Genomic DNA, 21553 nt, shown 5'->3' with positions numbered 1-21553 from the left:
CGAAGAGAGTTTCCGCGTCTGGGAGCGACGCATCCCAGATTTGGATGGATTGTCACTGTATCTCATACTTACTCATTTTAAGTACTAACTGTGGCAATTCAAATAAGATAAGATATATTATACACAAATAACAGTGCTGAAATGGCTGCTGTTAGTTTAACGGAACCTCTCTGTCGACCCTATGGCTATCATGCGAATTTCAAAGGTAGGTCACTTAACGCAAATTGAAAGCGTATTTTATGTCATCGGTTCATCATCAAGCTTACTGTCTGCCGAATGTAATCTTAATGGTGCTGTTGAATGTAGGGAAAAATGAGATGACAATAAATCTCATGTTCCACCTGAAACTGAATAATAGGATCTGGTTGGGCATTCTCTTGTTTTCTTATTGTCTTGCCTATTTTCCCGATTCACGGGGTCGGTAATATGTGCATACGAGCAGTTGAGCTACAAGTGAAGAAGCCCCTTATGCCCATTCATCTGAGCAGTGAGCAGGTGAGACTGGAGATGCTGTGTCTCTGTAGCCAACTGGACCTTCTTATCAGGGCTCAGATCTATCAGGTGAGATTAACATCTTCATTTCTGAGGTCTCCAAATACTACCTCTCTCTCTACTTCACTTTTAAGTAGCTTCATGCATACTCAGAGTTTACAGTATGTCTTGATGTTATAGTTCCGGGAACAATTAAAACAAGATACAAGTCCTGAGGAGTCAGAATCTTTCCACAAACAAGGTGAGCTTTCTGTTTATTTCTCTCTTTAACGTGATGGTCCACGGGATTGTCATGTTTAGAATACTTTGTATTTTCTCACAGGAGCTGCAGTCATAGATCAGATGTATCAGTGCTTAGAGCACCTGCCTCAGCCTGCACCATTACTGGAGGTATTTGAGAAATATTATTTCTGTCTTCTCCAAGTACAACATACTGAAATGTGCATTTTGGTAAAGCCCCAACCATAATATTACACATATGTATCAACTCAACAATTATCTGAGCCTTTTCCCGGTTTTCTTTTAGGATTATTTGGATATTGTTGGATTATCGGCATTGTTTCCCCGAGTAGAGGTCTTTGTCATACATGGAAGCCCAGTAGACATGCTAGAAAGACCACCACTGGACGGTTAGAAATGACTACCTGTTTTACTATGTTACATTTTTTGAGATGAGAAAAACAAATGACATTTTTATATTACTTAAATTATTTCAGGCTGATGTCTAATTTTTAAACAATATTTTTGGGGGCAGAATATTTTCCTCACATTGGAAAGCTGAATCAGCTGCTAGTTCTTAGCCAGCAGTTAGAAGATGACGTGCAGCATCTGGGGAGCCACAAATACATAGCTCATCAGCTGTCGGTCATCTATGTGAGTTGATTAACTAAACTATTAATATCCCCTAATCTCCTATTAATATCTAGAGATGTGGTGCTCCATGTCTGTGGTGTTATTTTTGATCCAGGCACAAGAAGTCAGTATTTGCAGTCGGATCTATAACTTTCCCGAGAAGGATTGAAGTAATTCTCTGACTTTACATCATTAATGTAATATCCCATCACTACTTTTTATGACTGTACTGCACATTTTGTTAAGTAAGGTAAAATAGAACCTTACAGCTTACATTACTATTAAGGTTTGGTTAGAAGAGAATGTTTGCACAGCATAGACCAGTAGTAGTAGTTCAGTTCAGTTACAGTGTTTATACTGGGAATTGAGCGATGAGGTCTTTATAGAGTAAGTCTTTTCCAAAACACAATATCAGTGATTTACAAGAAGCTCTTATTCATTCTGTTCTGTTGATGCATTGCAGCAAGTGCTTAACTCTTTCAAAGACATCTTACCTTTGACCATCATAAAGAAGAACATTGAAGCCAATTTCAAACAGCTGAAGATGTCTCTGGTAACAGAAGAAGAAACCAAGCAGGAACCTCAGCTTCCTGCACAGCATGTCAGTTGGTAAGACAAGTGAACAAGTCAATATACTTACCTATATTTGAAATGAGAAAGAAGGGTTCAAGAGAGTGTTCGAAACAAAGTGCAAAATGTTCTTCAGTGCCTGCAATATAAACTCAGATCAACATAATACAATTTTATCTGGATTTCTTTTACAGGATATTGAAAACAATGCATGACTTGATATCAACGGTGTTATCACTCTCCGAGGAACTTACTGAAGAACTCAGTACAGTCATGACCTTTGTCTCAACATCCACCTGACACACAAGGCTTCGAAAGTGTCCATATCTGGACTGAGGATGGAACAGGCTCTGAATCGAAATAATCAACAAAATTAATGGAATAAATAAACCCTTTCACTTCGCTAGGAAATGTAATCTGACGGGAGAAAATGCACAATGGATGTTCTTTGTAATGACCATTTAACCTAATAAAGTCAGGCCACACTCTTACACCAATAATTGCTAAGATACAGAGACAGGGTGTTTCTCACATGCCGTCTCATGCAATGAGGTGTGTGTAATGCAAACATTTGGTAACTATAATTATCAAAAGCTGGTTCTTGACTCTTCTCTCAATCCGTAATGCATTTTTATCTGTCATGTATTGCTATAATGATCAAAAGTGTTAAAATGATTTTCAAAAATATTATGGTTGAATAATTAAGGTAAGAATTGTTATGTGTGAGTTCCCAGCAGAATTCATCCTTTCATGTTTACTTATCTATCTTTCATGTTTATAATTGCATTCGTTTTTTTTTTCCTATAGGTGCTAGTAAAACTGGTGGTGCTAATGCTATTCATGGTGTGTGTGTGAAAGGGAAAACTGAAATGCTGTAAACAATAGCTAACACAGTTTGTCTCTAGAACAGTTTTTGGTATTTTAACTTTATATCTGAGAGACAGTTTGTGTTAATCAATAAAAATGTGTTCAAAGGTTCTATAAGAGCATTTTAGTCTATTATTTCAGATGGTTTTTAGTGTTATGTGTCTGACATCACTAGATCCCCCATTCTGATTCAGTAAATGATATGATAAAAGAAAATGTATTTTCTCAGTGTATTTCTGTAATTACTTATTAAGGACATGTTGTGGTCAGGATTGTTGGGAAACTATACTTTTGTCCAAATACAGGCTTGATTATTTGAAAATTAGAACGTTTCAGCTGCATTTCTTTACTCATTTATTTTCTGAACTATTATCATTTTGGGGGTAGATGGTTATTCCGTTCACTTGCACCGTTCGTTTAAACAGCTAATTGTTTTTGTTGTTGTTGTTGTTGTTTTGGTTTGGTTCTTTTTTTATTTGTTTTATTTTATTATTATTATTATTATTATTATTATTTTAATTCTTCAAAGGAGTACAACAACACTGTTAACAGGGAATTACGTTTCATAATAAAAACATACATGCACACGAAAACACAAACACACTCGAACGAGGAGAGCAAAATTTTACAAGGAAAGCAAATCATTTCATATCACTGTCTATTAAAAACTGCTTCATAACAATTTTGAAAAGTGTCATTCTTTAAACAGCTAAACTCCATACGTGAGTACCACAGCAGTGACGTATTCTGACAGCAGCATAGTGCGCACGCTCCAGTTTATGTCACCCTCTTGCTGCTCTGTGCAAACTCTGGAGTGCACGGCTTTTGTTCTAGCGTGAAGAGACCACGGGATGGCGCACTGCAGTCACTTCCTTCCTGGTCTATGATTTAATTTATCAAATATCAGCAAATACCTCAAGCCCTCTACTACTGGTAAGAAGTCGTATTTGTTGAAGGAGTCAATTTATACGTTGTGAGATTATGATTATTATTGTTGTCGTTTTGTTCTTCACGTAAATTGCAAGTAAACTAAGCCCTGTCATTTACAATAGCTTCTTGTACAGTATGGGCTGGACATGACACAATATGTGGAGACACGGCTGCTTTGCATCGATGCAGACACTGTAAACATGACAAAATTTTGCCTTCGCTTGGTGCATGACAGGGGAGTTACTAACCAAGACGGACATCGAGCAAGATTTGTTTCGAAATTAATAAATGGGAAAAGAAAACGCTAAGAAGTCTGAGTGAAACTTGAAGGATCCAATCAAGTCCTTAGTTTTCATTTTATGGACAAGTGATAAGCCAATGACGTTATGTAGGCCACATCTTTTACAATGCCGGATAGCTTTCTTTTTCATTGTGTCTAAACCTACGAGAAGTGTAGCATTTGCGTATTACGAGGGGGTTGCAGTCTGTGCTAGACTCCTGCATGATAGATACAGTATTTATATATATAACAGTATATACACTATGTTGTCTTCGAGGGCTACTAATAAGTTGCTTGCGTCAAAACAGAGCACTGTTGTGGCAACTATCTCACGTTAACCTCACTGTAGTCATACACTGAGACACGCGATCTATACACGTTAGCGATAGAAAAATGTAAAAACAGTGTCTCAAGTAGACTACGATCATTTAAAAGCACTTAAAATATCCTCTCCTACCCTTACGTAATTTTGCGTAAGAGCATCGAAACTGAGTTACTTTTGCCTACCAGTGCCTACCAACCTGTAGCGTGCAGGTGTAAAGGTATATCAAAGCCTTGGAGAACCCCATACTGCTGGCTTTATGCCCTTTCGCAACGAAATATTTCATCGAACGACTTCCAAATCTGAGCCATTAACAGGAGGCATAAAGTGGTTTAAGGCATTAGTTAGATGTCAGTGCAAATAAACTTATGCAACTCTTTTTCAATTTCACTGTTTGCAGTAAATTTGGAACAGTAAGACTCAAAAAAGTTCCTGTCTGGAAAATGCTCTGAAAAGAGATGATAGCAGAGCCAACATTACTCTCCAAATCTGTGCAAAAGTAAGACTCACCATCTCCATATACTGTCTACTCTGTCACTGTTCCTTTTGGCAACAGTTTAGATGAAAGAAAACAATAAGTAGTACTGAAATCATTAAATCATGCAGACCCTCTTATCGCACTCTTGGAACATAAGTGATTTATATGTATGCTTCCTTGGCATAAATTGTACATGTTGGTATTTTTCTCACTAACTATGAGGAAACAATAGTTTATTCTTTGACTTTTAGAGAGAACTCAGGGGTGGATGTGTCTTCCTGTCTAACCTCAAACAGGCAGAGAGATGAAAACAGACAGAAGACTGTGGTAAGTGGTGAATGTTCCTCTTTTCAGACGTGCATCTCAGTTACAGCATAAACAAGAATTACGTTTCTACATCATTTAACCTTAGCCACAAAACGACTAAGACCGCGCAGAATGCATAACCCAGCATCGTCCTACACTGAACAAGCAACATTTCAAAATAAAAGCTTGCATCAGAAGCAGAGATTATTTACCGAGAAGAACAAAAACACTTCACTCATGTCTGGCTGTGTTTATGGGTTTTTTGTCCTGAATGTTCAGAGAGGGAAAAGGAAGGCACGGGAGGGCTCAGAGAATGCCAAGCGTAAACACTCGAGGACCAGCAGCAATGGCAGCCTCGGCAGAGTGGAGAACGAGCAGCTCAAAGACAGAGAAGTGGAGGCCGTCACACTGTTTGAGGTGGTCACCATGGGGAAGAGCGCCATGCAGGTACGTGTAAATTCATTACTGATTTAAAAATTCCAGTGGCAGACATCTCCAGGGAAAAGCCGTAATTTTGATGCACCAGGAAACTTTGGGTTCAATATGCATACAAAAAACATTGATCGAACATTTTGCCGAATTCCACAGTACAAACAAACTGTCGCAGGTCATGGCTGAGTTGATTCTAGATATTTCAGGAAGGAGGGCCGGTGAACCAGCATGATTTCTCGGTAGTTGTGTAAATTTTCTCTGTTACCCAATCTCAAAAACCTACCTTCACATTTTGGGAAAAGGTTGTTACTTGACTCTGGGAATCTTTGTGTAGTTACTCTTTATGTTAATACCAACCTCAGCAGAAGTCACTGTGTACTACTGAATGTTGTGGATGTGTTACACTGTATATGAGGATATTTCTGTTTTGAATTTTTTGTGAAGGCTGTTGTGGATGACTGGATCGAGGCTTATATTATGGACAGAGATTCTGCTCTCCTGGATATCATTAGTTTCTTCATCCAATGTTCAGGATGCAAAGGTAAGTCTTCTCATTAATTCACACTTAAATCCTATGCAGTTGGTTCACAACCACAGTCTCCTAACTGGTTTATAGCAGCCTTTTCCACATTTTTTTTTAAAACTTTGAAATCCACAAGTTTGGAAAATAATGATTTTAAAATCATGATTGAAATGTGGGCTTCTCTTCTGTTTTGACAGGTGTGGTCACAGCTGAGATGTTCCAGAGCAGGCAGGACAGTGAGGTCATGAGTAAGATGGTGGAGGATCTGGATGAGGTTTGAGTATAGCTTTTTAAAATCGTCTTCCTCTGTTTATGATTTGTTAAGTGTGTGTACTACCAGTGTTGTAGATCTTCATTCATTTTTGGTTCATTTCGTTCTGTGCTCCAGGGCTCAGGTCTGCAATACAAGAAATTCTTGGCATTTCCATGGATACTCACTGTTACATGGCCGATGGACATGGTGAGGCTCTTTGCACTGATGTTGTTGTTGTTGTTGGTGTGGTATACATGAAGCAGGAGTGTTAACTCTTTCATGGGATTGTTTATGAGATACTGTAAACTTGCTGTGATTGTCATATTCTAAGATTTTATATGATTTCTATGCTTGATATGCTAAAATTCCATTCTGAAATTACTGTACACGTCAAACATTTGGAAAGACATGATTGAATCTTGAAGGTGGACATTGTTTCTTTTCATTTCTCTCTCTCTCTTTCACTCTCTGCCCCTTAGGATAGTGGGGAGTACCCTCTTGTCATGTCTGGCCTGTACTGGAAGCGGTTCCGCTTGCACTTTTGTGAGTTTGTTTCCGTGCTGGTGGCCCAGTGTCAGTACAACGTCATCTTTGACAACTACCTGCTGAACACGCTAATTTCACTGCTCACCGAGCTCTCTGACTCCCGGGTCCGAGCCTTCAGACACACCTGTACTCTGGCAGGTAACACCCATCTTAACCCTAATTCTCCTCAAATAGTGCTTCTCCTGCATGCAGAGACTTCTGTGCTCCCATTGCCCTACCTGTGAGATAAGAATACTGCTATGTGGTGTTGTTTATTTATGTTTGTCTGTGTTTTAATTGTTTGTTTTGCCCTTTGCTGTCGGCTGTTGGGCTGGTTTCTACTGCGTTGTTGTCCAGCGGTGAAGCTGCTCAGTGCCCTGGTGAATGTGGCACTCAATCTTGGCATCAGCGTGGGTAACAGCCAGAGGCTTTATGACGTAGAGTGTGCCAAGACAGCTAGCAAACGAGCTGCTCCACGCCTAGAGAGGATCCAGAGGAAGATCAACGAGGTGAGGACATGATGACATACCCCAATTACACCTCCAGGCCTTTAGTCAGATTTACACAGTGTATTTTATTAATGAATGATAAATTAAACGATGGCGCATTACAGGGCCGTAGATTTTATGTATTGGAGCTGTAACTGTGCTCATCTTTATATGTTCTAGATCCAATCTTTGGATTTTCTGAATTAAAAATCCAATACAAAATCATGAAAAAAAAGCATCCTTATATGAACTGCGCTGTGCTCTGACAATCAGCAGCTCTCGAGAAGTATGGAGGAAAAATGATAAAGCAAGTATTTTATTTATTTGTGTTTTTTTTCAGTTGCAAGACAGGAAGCTTGAGATTGAAAACATGATGGATGCCATTTTTAAAGGAGTCTTTCTAAAAAGATACAGGTACTTTGCCTCAGTCTCCAGGCTCTCTAGTTTGGCCTTGTTTGGACTTCAGACAGACCTTGTTAATGCACTGATCTAACTTTCAGAGACGTGATCCCTGAGATCAGATCCATCTGTATGGAGGAGTTAACGGTGTGGATGCGACTCTATAGTCCTGTATTTCTGAATGACAGCTGTCTGAAGTATGTCGGCTGGATGCTGCACGACAAGGTTTGTAAATCTGCCTGAAATGTTGGATGTTTGGAGCGCTGTCTATTTGTTCTGTTTCTTTTTTTTATCTGTTTTTGTATCTTTTAAAAGATTCTTTTCAGGAAAAAAAAAAGTGCTCTGGCTTCAGCCTCTCGTCTCTGTTGCTTTTCACTGTGTATCTTTGTGTTTGTTGAAGTGTGCCTGTCTTAATATGAGGCATTCTGTGACTGACAGTATGCCCTACAGCAACAGAATACAGCTCAACTGTATTATTTCACTCAGAATCTCCTCAGTGAATGGATAGTCCTTCATGCAAGATGATCGCTCGAGAGGACAGTAGAACAAACTTCACTTTTCAGACAACATTCAATTTTTTCTCTAATGCTTTCAAGACTGTTTTTTTTAAGTTATGGAGACGAAAAATAGTATTTTGGTAATGGCAAACTGATGTTGCCTTTCAAAAGCTGGGGTAGGCATGTATGTATTTTGGTTATAAATGAACAGTTCTGTGGCGAGTGATTGACACACTATATGCTGTGAATAAAGTCGGGTTTCTTCTCTCTTTGTGAAAAAAGAGAGGAAAGAGAGAAAAGATGCTCAAAAGTGAATTTTTGGTAACATGAGTGTTACTGTCCTTAAGCCTTCTGCAGTACTTTGTGTCTAGGCCCACAGAACAAAGAGAAAATCTAGCACTGATCATAGGAATCTTTGTGTTATGTATTTGTGTGTTTAAAACCTGTCTACGACTGCTGTTTCATTGTAGTAATAGTCTAGACTTAGATAGTAGATGATGTTTGAATATTATGGCTTATCCTTGCATGGTTACCTCATCCACAGCACCCTGATGTGCGTCTGAAGTGTGTATTGGGTCTACAGGGACTGTATGAAGATGCTCATCTCAGGACTAAGATGGATCTTTTCACTGTCCGCTTCAAGGTTAACGTTACACATATGCATTACGCATTCTGCCACACTTTCAGTTTTAGACCCAAACAATCCTTTGTCAATACCCTATGCATTGAAGCACTGTGTACCTCCTATTAGTGACAGGGTCACTGAACCATGACCCATTAGTGTGGCCCTGTTGACTGACAGGCAGTAAGGCCCCTCAGGTTGGCCCTAGGCATAGTATCTCCCCCACAAGCCCAAAAGCGTCCTGTTGGGTCCTGCTGTGCTGTTTCATTACTGCACCATGTCTAAGATATAACCATGTCTAAGATATAAATGATATTTGAATACTGCAGCATCTCTCTAAAGGAGAGGATAAAGAATATGATTTAATATGAGATTGCTTTCAAAAACATAATTTTAGAGTTTGGTAGAAGGGTAGTTGTTGTTTGTTTGTTTGTTTGCATGTGCATGACTGAGTGCTGCTTTAACCTACAGGAGAGAATGATCTCCATGACGCTAGATAAGGACCATGAGGTAGCAGTTCAGGCCATGAGGCTACTGATGGTCATCTCCCAGTAAGTCACTCCATCTCTACTTCCCTGTTTATCCCCCCTCCTATACCAGCTCATATCTCCATGTCTCTCAGTTCCCCTCTCTCTGTCTCTCCATGTTTCTGTCGGCCATGTTCTCATCAAAGTTTATTGTCCACACACATTGTCTGATAGTCAGTTGTTTTGACTTTGGTGACTCTGTCAACAAACTCTAAACCCTAAGATGTTGCTCTCTGTTGCATCTCTGTGGTGTGTATGTGTGTGTGTGTAACAGATCATATGAGGAGGTTCTGAGTCAGGACGATTACAAACACATGTTCCAGTTTGTTTATTCCTCCTACCGTCCTCTTGCAGCCGCTGCGGGTGAATTCCTCTACAGCAAGTGAGTGTGTCAACTTCTTGTGTATTATAGACAAAAGTCTGAGGAAGTGCACTGAGGACAAAGTGTATCTTTAATAATACACATTTTACTTATCGTAATATATATCCCCACTACTGGCATCATGTTTTACTGCTCTAGTCCTGATTGACACTGATTTGTTTGCATCTCGCTATGGTAATGAAAGCTATCATGTACGTGATGAGACTGGGATGTGCCCTGTTTCTGCTCTCAGACTGCTCAGTAACCCTGCCCTGACGGAGCCCAGAGATGGACTGTCAGAGGAGAACAGACAGAGAGAACTTACCATGGCCCGACTCCGAACTCTGCTCCACTTCTTCAAAGAGAGTGAGGTATGAGTGTGTGTGATGCGGTTTCAGATTCTGTGTGAGCAGAGTTAACGAGCCACTCAAGGAATAAGTGTTGTTCCATTGGTAATTCAGAGTGTGTGTTGATTTCTCCTTCTCCGCTGGGCTGTAGGTACATGAGCATGTGCTCTGTCTGGTGGACAGTCTGTGGGATTGTGGAGGTGCATTCCTGAAGGACTGGGTCTCTCTCACCTCACTCCTCTTACAACCCTCCTCCTCTCAAGAACAAGGCCAGTGCACCTCACATGCTCTCATACACAGACACACAAAACCTAGAGAAACAGAAAAGTAGCAATGACTGGACTTCACCTGGATTAAACATGGTGTACATAGGGTCATTTTCTCTCTGTCTCTCCCTCTCTCTCTCTGTCTCTGTCTCTGTCTCTCTCTCTCTCTCTCGCCCTCTCTCCTTTGTCTTATATAGATTTTACCATATGAATGTGTGTGTGTGTGTGTGTGTGTGTGTGTGTGTTTTCATGTGTTTTCCTTTGTTACACATACAGATTTGAGAGACACTGATGAGGATCTGGTGATTGAGATCCTGTTAGCATCGGTGAGGCAAGCAGTTGAAGGTCCCCCTCTTACTGGGAGAGGATCAGGGAAGAAGGTCAGACTTTGGCTGTAGATCATGCTACTGTTACTGTTTATTGCATCAGAGATGTCTCTTTACATCAAAGATCTTTAGCATTTGGGAGGTTTGATCCAAAAATCTTTCACTGTTGTGTTAAAATAAATGTGTGCAGTATTCATATGTTTACAAATTAATGAAGAGGAAAGCCAGAATAGGGTTAAGAATGAGCATCTGAAAGTAATGTGAAAACTGGATCTTAATAATGTCTTAATAATGTCTTAATGTCTTTGGGATAGGTGACCAGTGCCAAAGAGAAGAGGTCACAGACAGATGACTGCACAGGGCTGACAGAACACTTCATTAAAGTCCTGCCTGAACTGTTATCAAAGGTATGACTCAACACCCCTTACTTTTTACTTACCTACTTCCTCTGCATAGTTAAGACTGTTTCATGAGTGTGGTCTGTCTCTAACTTCTCAGTATTTAGAAGATGCTAAGAAGCTGACCTCCTTCCTCAAAATACCTCAGTACTTTCAAATGGACACACAAGGAGATGAATACCTCGAAGTATGTCTCTTCCTTTGTAAAAATAATGACACAACCAAATATTTGCATGTAATACAAACACTTTTCCTGGCTTAGTCTATGCAGGCTCTTCTGGCTCAACTGGAAGCTGCTGTGGAGAAGCACACAGGTGCAGAGCTCCTGGAGGAAGCTGCCCGCTCCTATCAGATCCTATGCAGCGAAGAGTCACCCTGGCATAGCCTGGCATCCTCTGCCATGGACCAGCTCATCCAGCGCTGGGCAAAAACTCTGGGAATGTGTTTAGAGGAGTCGCTAAGTGTTAGTACTATCTGAATCAATGTTTACCTTCTCAGTTTGGGTCACTGCGTTTTACTACTGGTGTAGAAAAACTAGATATTCTGCCAAAACACATGATTAAAATCTTTTAATCTTCTATTTATGATGGGCTTTCTGTCTTACATGTCCTTTCTATACAGAAGCGATGGTTTGACGAGTACAACTATAGGAAATGTGTTCAGTGGATTAGCTGTAGCTGAAATGTCCTTCTCTTTTACAGGATGGTGTCTTTACTGCAGATGAAGAAAAAACTGGAGAAATTCTGTCCACACTGAAGAAACTTACTGCCTTCTATAAGTAAGCTCAAATCTCTGAAAGTGGAGATAGCTTAAATCCCTTAACTTTTATTTAGGCAGGTACTGATATAGGCATGCTCTCTATTGTACCTGGCCAGTGCTCAAGACCTGTCCAAGTGGGAATTATATGAACTTGGCTCCAAGCTTCTGGTAGTGGAGACGCAAAATGGCGGCCTGCCAGTGGAGGTATATTTTGTGTGGTGTTTATCAGTCTTTTATTTCAAAATCAGTCCTAGTGTAAAAATAACTCAGAACCTTCCTCTGTATCATCCATAGGTCACAGTGGAGGCTCTGCGCTGTGTCTGTTACTCTGTGTTGTGGAAACTTAACACTTTTGGAGAGGTTGCAGTTTCCAGGGTATGTCATATACCTTTTATCACCAACTTTGGGCACCTAAAATATCAGGAATGTATGTGTTCAACTTTGGATAGCACGGGCAAGAGAAAGCTCCCTAAGGTTTTAAATAAGGAAGAAATCTAGAGATGATCCTTGAAGCAGGCGAAGTTTGAAGCGAGCCCACAAATGAATTTACCAATTCCATTCACGAACAACTGAAATTTGAATTTGACAAAACACTGAGGAAAAAGAACTCATGTTTAATTACAGGAAGTTGAATTTATTTCAATGAAATGAATAATGATTTCCCTTTTCGGGAAATAAACACAAATCACACATTTTAATCCCACGGCTGACAAGCATAGAGAATTGCTGGTCTGATATATTTACACAGTTTCCTTAAACCTGTTTATAAAGTGCAGTATGAAGAATTTGGACTGTTAACTATTTGACGAATGTTTGGTTTTAGCAAACATCAGCAGGTACCTGGCAAATTATAGTTAGAACTTTGATTACAATGAGCAGCATGCACAGACCAACCAAACATTTTTGAATACTCATTAAAGTTTTTGCTGTTGATAAATCTGAAGCACGATCCATCATAAGAGACATGTCCTTTAAGTATGTTACACAGCAATTAAACCATTAACGTTGAAACGCACAAAAGCTCGGCTATGTCCAGTGAGTTTAAATAAGCTACAGAAATGCCAGTGATTGATCTCGAGTCATAAAGAAGAGGGCCAGGTGATGGATTGTTTGGGGGCGTAATGGCTATCTTCCTCCGCCATCTGCCCACCGTTCATCTCTAATGTGGCGTTGTTATTAAGCCCATGTTTCCACGCTCTGCTCACGGTAATCATATTTCCCGACCCCTAACCTTTGCGCAGTGAAATATTGATAGCCGTTATGACTGCTGTAGGTAAGAGAGGGACATTAAATCTTGTCCTCGGGAGAGGCGCAAGAATGGTCGCTTTCTCTCCCGGACCTCCTCATCAATAACTGACAGTGTGGGGTATAATTTTTGAGGCCTGGACTGCTACTTTGGGATGAATCTGCAATTCTAATGTTAGTGGCATTTGATTTGGAAAGAAGGCTGATTTGGAGTGATAGAGACAAAGAAAAAAAAAAACGTGGCGTTATGTAGAAAATTATTGTACGATTAAAATGAATCATTTGAGGGAAATGAGATTGTGCCAGTGCCCGTCGAACTCAAACGATACTGGCTCTTCCTCCCTGGAGCGTGACGTGTGCGTAATTATGAAAGAATAGTTTCCACGAGGGACCTGAAGCGCTTCTACTAAGAGTGCTTTCATCAATCCACATCAGACAAGGCCCTACTGTGTCCCTCAATCAGTTTCTATTATTTAGCCTAATTAGCAGCGCACTATCTCTGTCTCTGGTGTTCATCAAGTTGCCACACATCGATAGTTTTAAGCATATCCTGCACACAGGAAAGGAAAATGAACCACACATATTTATTAAACTGTTATAATTTGGTTGGTTACCCTCTGTTGTGTTCTGCGCTAATAGAGAGGAATTTTGGTCCATCATTATTTTCATTGTACTGAATTTATAAATTTATATACATGCACACTCTCTCACAAACACATGTATAGTGAACATTTCTGATTTTTTTTTTTTTTTAAGGAGTTAGCCATCCATCAGAGGAATCAGCTACGAGCCTTCTGTGAGAAATGCCTTCGCTGTCTGTCGCATAATGAGCATCAAGTAAGAGAGCAGGTAAAGCCTCATCGTTCCATGTCCCAGATCTTCCTCCAGCAAAGCCAGGATAATACATGTACATTAGCACATTGATCAGCGCTCTGATGACTGATTGCCTCTCTGTGGTTGACATCATACATTTGGTTCTATTCGTCTCATTCAGCAAATAACAGTGCTTGCTGTATGCTTTATACATAGTTATGTAGCCATATGCAATCTTGAATTACCCTCAATATATAGAAGCGAAGGGGGAGTGCTGACATTGTTTGAGTTGTGCTTCTTTTACTTCATATTTTCCATTTATTGCTGCTGGCTCCTGTCTTTCTTCTTTAATTAATCTTCTCTCTTAGCCAGCCCACTGCTATGAGTGCTTTTCTGGCAACAGAGTGATAGCCTAATAGAATTTAAAATAAACAAAAGAGCCTGGCAAAGAAGATATTGTTTATAATTAAGATATTCTTGAATGGTTCACTTTCCTTACTAATCAATTTCACTACAGTTTCAATCCATTTCTATTCACGTTCCTCTCAAAATATAAAGCCATCTACGTTTGCATATTTAAAAGAATGAACCGATTGGTCCTTTGCTCTGTCGTAGCATTAATTCCTAATATTCTCTCACAACAGCAATTCAAAGGAAAGTTCAAGAAAAAGTTGGGTTTTGTGTTGAATATATTCTCGTTTTCTCTCTTCAACAACCCCCCCGCTGTTTTTGTTTGCTTATTTAATATTAATAAGGCTTTGCATACTACTGTATATAATAAACTTTAAGTGTATTTTATTGAGTGGGTTTATACTCTCACACAGGCTTTCATGTCTTTGTGTGACATCCTCATCGCCCATAACTACCAGCTGCAGATGTGGGATCCTTCAGCAGGCCCTCCACTACTGTACACTCCAGACCCAAAGCTTCAGAAAGCCCTGCTTACCTTCATCCTTGACCATGTCTTTACAGGCCCTGAGCTGGACAGCCACAGTAGAGGTGAGTTCCTCTTTTCACTTATATTTGTTTCTCTTTGACTCCATCACCATTCCCTACCCTGACACCGAGAGAGAATGTACATAGACATACATAGATATGTGACCCTCTGTGGCACATGGGCTGAAATCAGCTTAGCAAGTGCTAAAATAAAGTGTGCCGTACAACACAAGACATATATTTAATTAATTGTACATGGGTCTTTTTGGGATTAATGCATCACAGTTTGACACGCTTTGATAGTGCTTTTGTTTTGATGTTGAGAGAAATCGTCGTTTGATCTGATACGACAGACAAACTCTGAAGTGTCTTTCCACATTGATGTACTGACAAAAAAAACGAAACAAACATTTTCTTAGTGTTTGGTTTGTTGGGTAATGTTTCAACACACAAAAAAGAAATTAACATTAAGAAATATGCTACATCTTGTCTGTGGAAATAGACTCATCTGATTATATTTTTTTCTCCAGCAGATGGCAGTCTTCCTCTTTGTTACATACTAAGGCCATAAGTGTTGCTTAGTGTGTTAGTTAGGAGAAGAGCATTCGTCCTTTCAGCTGTTTAATGATATAAATATCATGATATTATGCCTCACCGCCTCCACTATGCACATAGCATGAGACAGCCTGACCTTTCAGTTAAAGCCCTTAAACCTGAAGGTAATCAGGATATACAAATTAATTTTACAGATTTTCCTTCTGCAGCAAGTTAGAGGTCATAAGATTTTGTAATAAAGATATTTAGGCGACATCTAAATGGACAATTTGAGTTAAGAGGGTAATTGCGCAGAAACGCTTAAAAACTAATGCTGTGTAAACACATTTGTTTAGATATATTAAAAAATATATCGTAAGATGCTCAAAAGCATGTAATACCTACTTTTCATCAGGTAGACATATTGGAAGAATTTTATTTCATGTAATAATTTTGATTTCACTGAATCATGTTTCTACAGATTGTCAATGTGCACCATAAGTAAAGATACGATCAAATGGATATGAAATTATCCATCAAGGACTGCAGCAGATATAATAGTTTCCATTAATATTTCAGATAATCCCAGACTTGTTCTGAAGAGCGTTTCTTACCTCTCGAAACAAAGACATAGTAGGTGAAGTGGTAGATAACATGTAATAAAAATACAATCCGGTCATTTGATTTACTCCATGTCACTAATGCTGTTACAGGTTTGTTCCATGAAGTGAAGTTTTCAGAATCAAGAAGTTCTCGAAGATGGACACGTGGAGTTATGAAATAAATGCTTTTCAGTTTGAAAATAGGGTTAGCTTTTGCTCGCCTCAGAGTACTATTTGATTCATAAGAGCTTAAAAATTGAATGTCAATTACAGTCCACGGATATTAAATTTTTACCACCTGCCTCTAAACTAATCCATTGTTTCTCGTTCTGTTTATTTCTCTCTTTCTCTGTCTGCAGCTGGTGAGAGTGACTGCGGAGTGAGTCGGTTGGAGGACTTGCACAGGCGTAGAAATCTTCTGGCCGCGTACTGTAAGCTGATAGTTCACAGTGTTCTGGAGATGAGTATGGCGGCTGAAATCTTCAAACAGTACATGAAGGTCTGTATGTTCCACTGACTGTGCCCGAATTCTGTCCCCTTCCCAAACTGCTCTTCCAACATCTTTTTCCCCGAATCTCACAGTATGCTCCTCTTCTCATCTGCAGAGGGCCGTTCCCACAAAGATCGCGAAACACGACAAACAGACCCGTGCTTGTACAACAATCAAAAAGTCCACACTCTGTCTGCCCTTTTAGGGTTTTAATTAAGCGGTGCGGATTTTAACAACAATAATGTTTTGATTTTAACAATGAGCTTTATTTGTCTTTTACATTTTTAGTTAGTTTGTAGAATAGTTTTTTTTTTTTTTTTATTAAGTATGTTTTCCTGGTACAACTGAAAACTGCTAACAGCACACTAGTGTACAGCAGCACTGTGGATGGAAAGATTGTTGTAAACCATAGCCTGCCCTAAGATAGCTAACAATCCAGGGTGCTGTTTGGGGTTAAGTGGCCATGTTAGAGTGGTTGGGTTGCTCCTATGTTAAGTCATGGGAAGGTGTCAGAATATGATCCTGAAGATAAGAGTGATCCGATGAGGCCATAGTGGACTTCAGTAGTGCAGGTAGAACACAAACATAAACAATAACAACATAAACCTCTTGTTCCTGTTTCTGTGGATGAAACAGTTATTCATGAGTTTGTACACTTGTGTTTGACAAATATCAGTTAGAGTGATTAGAATTGCTAAAAAGGCTATGGTGCTCATCTCAGAAATAATAATCATAGCTACAATAATTTTACTCTGGCCAGTGTGAATGTACAGTAGACTGTGTGTCTCTCTCTGTGTGTGTGTTTGTGTGTGTGTGTATGTGTGTGACATGTTTGGAATGCCTGTTCAGTCTAGCTCTGGCAGAGCCTGCACCCTCTAATCAACATTCTTCCTGATCAAGGCCTCACAGAGCCATAGACACACACACACACACACAAATGCACTCTTACTCACTCTCACTCACTCTCAGCCATCATAATGAACGATGGCTTTCAAAATCGAGCAAACGACAGAAAGTTGGCGGTCAAATAAAACGCCGTATTTGTTCGGCCTCCTTTGACCGCCAGGCTCGGGAAACAAGCGGTTGCTTATCCGAACGGTCAGCCACTGCCAATTCCATGACCAATTATGCTGTCTTGAATGCATATTTATTAAAGTAAATATCCCAGTAATAAATGGTGGCTGTTGTTTGACAGGGTGATAGGTCATGTGTCTTGAGGGTAGTGCCGGTGAACAGCTGAGCTTGGCACTACGTCCTTTAGACTGACTACACTGTGCCAGTCTGGCTTGAGCTCCGTCAGTTGCCAGAAAATCCATGTAAGAGAGGATTAGTCTGATCTAGCACAGTTGTCAATCAGAGGGCAGGCGTGAGCTAGTAATCTCTCTGTTTGAGGGAGACAAGTGGGGGCTGGATTTTATACTGGTACTGCTGGACACGTCCAGCTCACGCCTGTTGGCGTACTGTACAGACCACCACAGAGATACCTTAATGCAGTCTTCGTGGAGAACGCATTTAAAAAGATCAAACATTAATATACTGTGGATTTTTCATGGTCTACGTAGACTATTTCTAACGATTGTGACTGTAGAATTTGGAGGGACAGGGAAACACAACTTCAGAAATAGGGATAGGGACCTCAGAGAGTAAGATGGGAGTTTGTATGGAAAAAGAGGACGAACCATGCCCCCTCTTCTTTGGCAACTCAGCCAATTTCCTGCTCTACTGCTGCTGCTTATTAGGCTGTGCAAACAACCTCTACTGAGTAGAGTGCTAATGATACAAATGTATCATAAATATGAATAATATTACTGTAAGAAATCCCTTATGTAATCTGGGTTTTGAGCTTTAGGTGGTGGTAGAGCCGTAATAACCTCTGGTGAGGAGTATCGTATGCCAGATGACTTTAAAACCTTTTAGTCAGACAGACTTTTTGGTGAGTGGAACTGCTCTCAGTGTGCAGTAAATGTTGTCCAGCTGCTACCTCCCACAAACCCTGAATTCCTGTCCGTAAGGTCTCATTTGTGCTGGGAGACATGGTAGTGTTGTGGTATGACTCCCAGTGGAATGCCCTGTGTCTGCCCCGTACAGTACTACAATGACTTTGGCGACATCATCAAAGAGACCTTGAACAGAACGCGGCAGATGGACAAAATCGAGAGCGCACGAACGCTGGTGCTCTGCCTGCAGCAGGTATGTTGAAAGGAGTGCCTCTCTCCTTTTCCTCTCTTGTCTTTTCTATCTGACACTTCTCTGGAGCCACATCTGCCCAGCTTAGTTTCCCAGGCACCCTCCTGTTCTGTTTTTACGGATGGGCCTCCGCAGCTGTCAGCACCTAACAGACACAAAGACCTCTCTCCCCACCATCACTATGCACTGACAGGAATGTTCTAGCTGCTCCTCCGTTCTCTGAATAGCTAACTGTAGGAACCCTGTGAGACTGATAGAGGAAGCACCCTGACTATTTTGATTGTGTTTGGAGTCCACATGCTGATGGTGTGGGTGTATTGATTTGTGTGTAATGAGCCATGCTGTTTGGATAGAAATACTTATGTATTGATTCTTTGTTTCTAGCACATTCTACTGTAAAAGAAGCCAGACCAATTATTTTCATGCAGGGTATATTCTAGTGCAGATGTCAACAAAATGTCCGCAATCAGTTTTTAATGAGCGACCAGTCACAAACCAGTCCTAAGCACTGTGATTCCCAGCTTAGGGTTTTGTCTTATCTCTGTTTAGAGAGAACAGAAGTATTGGCACTACCCTGTCTGTCTGACTGTCTCTTTCTCTTTCTGTGTATGCATTCATCAGCTTTTCCTGAGGCTGAAGCAGGAACAGGATAGCGGCAGTATGGGTAGCCCTGGAGTTCAGACATACAGTAGCATTAAAGAGCTGGCCAGACGCTTCTCTCTCACCTTTGGCTGGGACCAGATCAAATCTCGTGAATCTCTGGCCATGATCCACAGGTACAGCTGCCAAATCCAATGAACCCAGTGAATCTTCATTCAAAACTGACTTCAGTCCAGCTGTTTGCATTTTTGCCAAAAGTGAAACTTTAAGCGTAGGGTGCTCACATGCAGTAATACAAAACTCATATACGCAGAGCAGGCGAGTACATACACATGCTATCAGAACAGCTTAGTTCTCGTAAGGCATTTTGAGAGGGTAACTACTACCTACAAACTTGCCCTCATTTACTGAGCTAACAGTGTGTGTTTGACACTGTTCGTGTGTTCTTGTTTGCAGGGACGGTATTGAGTTTGTATTTAAGGGTTTCGTTCAGCAGGGTGAGAAACACTCCCCACCATATCTCTCCTACCTCACCATTCTCAGCGAGTTCTCCAGCAAGCTGCTGAAGCCTGACAAAAAGACAGTGTAAGTCAAAGCTCACACTGTAGGAAAGCGGAGCAGTATCTTCTGAGGCTCATAGAATGGAAACTTCTTTCTGCATCATTTGTGCTTTCAGTATCAGCTTAGTAATATTGTATCTTGTTATCTCCATGGTATTTTCCTCATTTTCCAAGAGCAGGACATTTGTACTTTGTATATTTACAATTAACGGCCTTGAATTTAAAAACTGGAGTGTTCCCCCCCCCCCCCCCCCCCCCACTGTTCTCCTTAGTTACACTTACCTGCAGAAGTATGCAGGTGACCAGACCTTCAGCAACAGAGAAGAGTGTTGGCTTCCTCTTATCTACTATAGAGCATCGCTGCAGGGTACAACGGAAGGCGAAGACGCTGTCTCCTACATCAGCTCTGACACCATCAAACAGTTCGCTCACACCAACCGCTCCAGGTCACCCTCCATCAAACAGGCCGTCTCTGAAGGTACAGTCATTCAAAAGGTCAATGCACAGGGACTGACCAAACCCTATGTAAAATCATACATCAGTGTGATACTGCTTTATTGTTGTACAGTCTTTGGCATTTTAGTGTAGTACTCTATTTTGGAGGTATTAGCATTCTGTTTAATCTTGTCGGAATCTAATATTGATATCATTGTCATTGAGGAATGAACGTTCATAAGAGAGACACATTTCTGTCTCGTTATACTACTGAGAATCAAAACGCTCTTTCCGCGGTGACCTTTCTTCAAAGATGTTGATTAGATCCTCACTCATTTTGACATCTGTCGATGTGATCTGCCGTTTAAACTGTTCTTTTGTTTGACAGGAGACATGAGGTCCCCGCTGACTCTCCCCTGCATAGAAACCAAAGGGAATAAGCATGTGAGAAGGTGAGAAAAGGGTTTTTCCTAACACTGTAAAGTATGTGTATGTTAGTGAAGTCATGCTGAAATGTACCAAATTCACCCTTGTTCTTCACAGTGTGGAGGAGACTAAAGTAGCAGAGCAAAACCAAGGGACCAAGATGCAGTCAGCCACGGGTCTGCCTTTAGACGGGCAGCAGAGGACCAGCCCTGATGACGTGGATGTGGACACAGTGGAAATAGATCTGTAAAAGACCAACCTCAGTTACAAATGGGGGAACAAATTTTACGCACTCTGACGCCTGAAGTTAATTCCTGCAACTGCATGACTTCTGCATTCCAAGACTTTAGATCTTTCCACTGTGGGCTGGGTGATAAATAAATACATGGTATGTAAGATGCCATTGTACAATAGTGGAGTTTCCTCCAAGGCAAAAAATGGTTTGACTAACCTTTCAATATGGATATGAGTTGAAACTAAAGATACACTGAAAAACTACTTGATTTTCGACATGCTATAAGCTATCTTTGGAAGTCTGTTTGTTTCCAGTGCATAAGCTGAAGCTCTTAAACAAGTAATTGCTTAGAAAAAGTGTAATTGACAATGGTGTAATAAGTTTGTCCACATGAATTTTCCTGGTTTGGAGATATTTTACACCTGAAAAATTTGTGCTTTTTTCAGGGACCTTTTTAATTAATGTAAAAAAACAAAAAACAAAAAAACAAAACAAAACAAAAAAACAATTTCTACCAGCTTGGATCAATGATTTTGAAAACCATTTGGTTATAAAAAGTTTAATTAATGTTTGTGTGTAAATGATGTAAATGCAGTTGATGTACACATTTTGCACCTTCATTTTGAAAAAAAAAAGTGCTTTTCACATATACACAACACTAGTTTATAGT

The 21553-nt window shown here is 40.3% G+C and overlaps 1 protein-coding gene across 1 annotated transcript; it reads left to right on the top strand.

The window, feature by feature from the left end:
• Positions 1-4735: 4735 nt before the first annotated feature.
• LOC115822253 (cohesin subunit SA-2) lies at positions 4736-20922 on the top strand. The gene is made up of 31 exons (XM_030785992.1): positions 4736-4812; positions 5043-5118; positions 5377-5544; positions 5974-6070; positions 6250-6326; positions 6441-6512; positions 6785-6989; positions 7188-7339; positions 7659-7732; positions 7819-7942; positions 8759-8857; positions 9308-9387; positions 9638-9745; positions 9978-10095; positions 10223-10340; positions 10614-10717; positions 10978-11070; positions 11162-11248; positions 11324-11524; positions 11763-11839; positions 11937-12024; positions 12115-12195; positions 13822-13914; positions 14703-14877; positions 16310-16449; positions 18529-18630; positions 19249-19403; positions 19684-19812; positions 20060-20265; positions 20611-20674; positions 20766-20922. The coding sequence occupies exons 1-31, from the start codon at positions 4772-4774 to the stop codon at positions 20896-20898; spliced, it is 3537 nt and encodes a 1178-aa protein (XP_030641852.1). The 5' UTR covers positions 4736-4771; the 3' UTR covers positions 20899-20922.
• Positions 20923-21553: the final 631 nt, after the last annotated feature.

This window comes from Chanos chanos, chromosome 10 (genome assembly GCF_902362185.1).
Source record: "Chanos chanos chromosome 10, fChaCha1.1, whole genome shotgun sequence".
Taxonomy (NCBI): Eukaryota; Metazoa; Chordata; class Actinopteri; order Gonorynchiformes; family Chanidae; genus Chanos; species Chanos chanos.
Note: the sequence above shows the minus strand (reverse complement) of the source record. Positions and strands in the feature narration are given on the sequence as shown.

What these genes read in the sequence shown, in the direction of transcription:
- LOC115822253 (XM_030785992.1), top strand. Translation starts at nt 4,772, where the DNA reads ATGATAGCAGAGCCAACATTACTCTCCAAATCTGTGCAAAA. An exon ending in GGTGAATTCCTCTACAGCAA is followed by an intron (nt 9,746 to 9,977) that starts GTGAGTGTGTCA and finishes TTCTGCTCTCAG; the next exon opens with ACTGCTCAGTAACCCTGCCC. An exon ending in AGCATCAAGTAAGAGAGCAG is followed by an intron (nt 13,915 to 14,702) that starts GTAAAGCCTCAT and finishes ACTCTCACACAG; the next exon opens with GCTTTCATGTCTTTGTGTGA.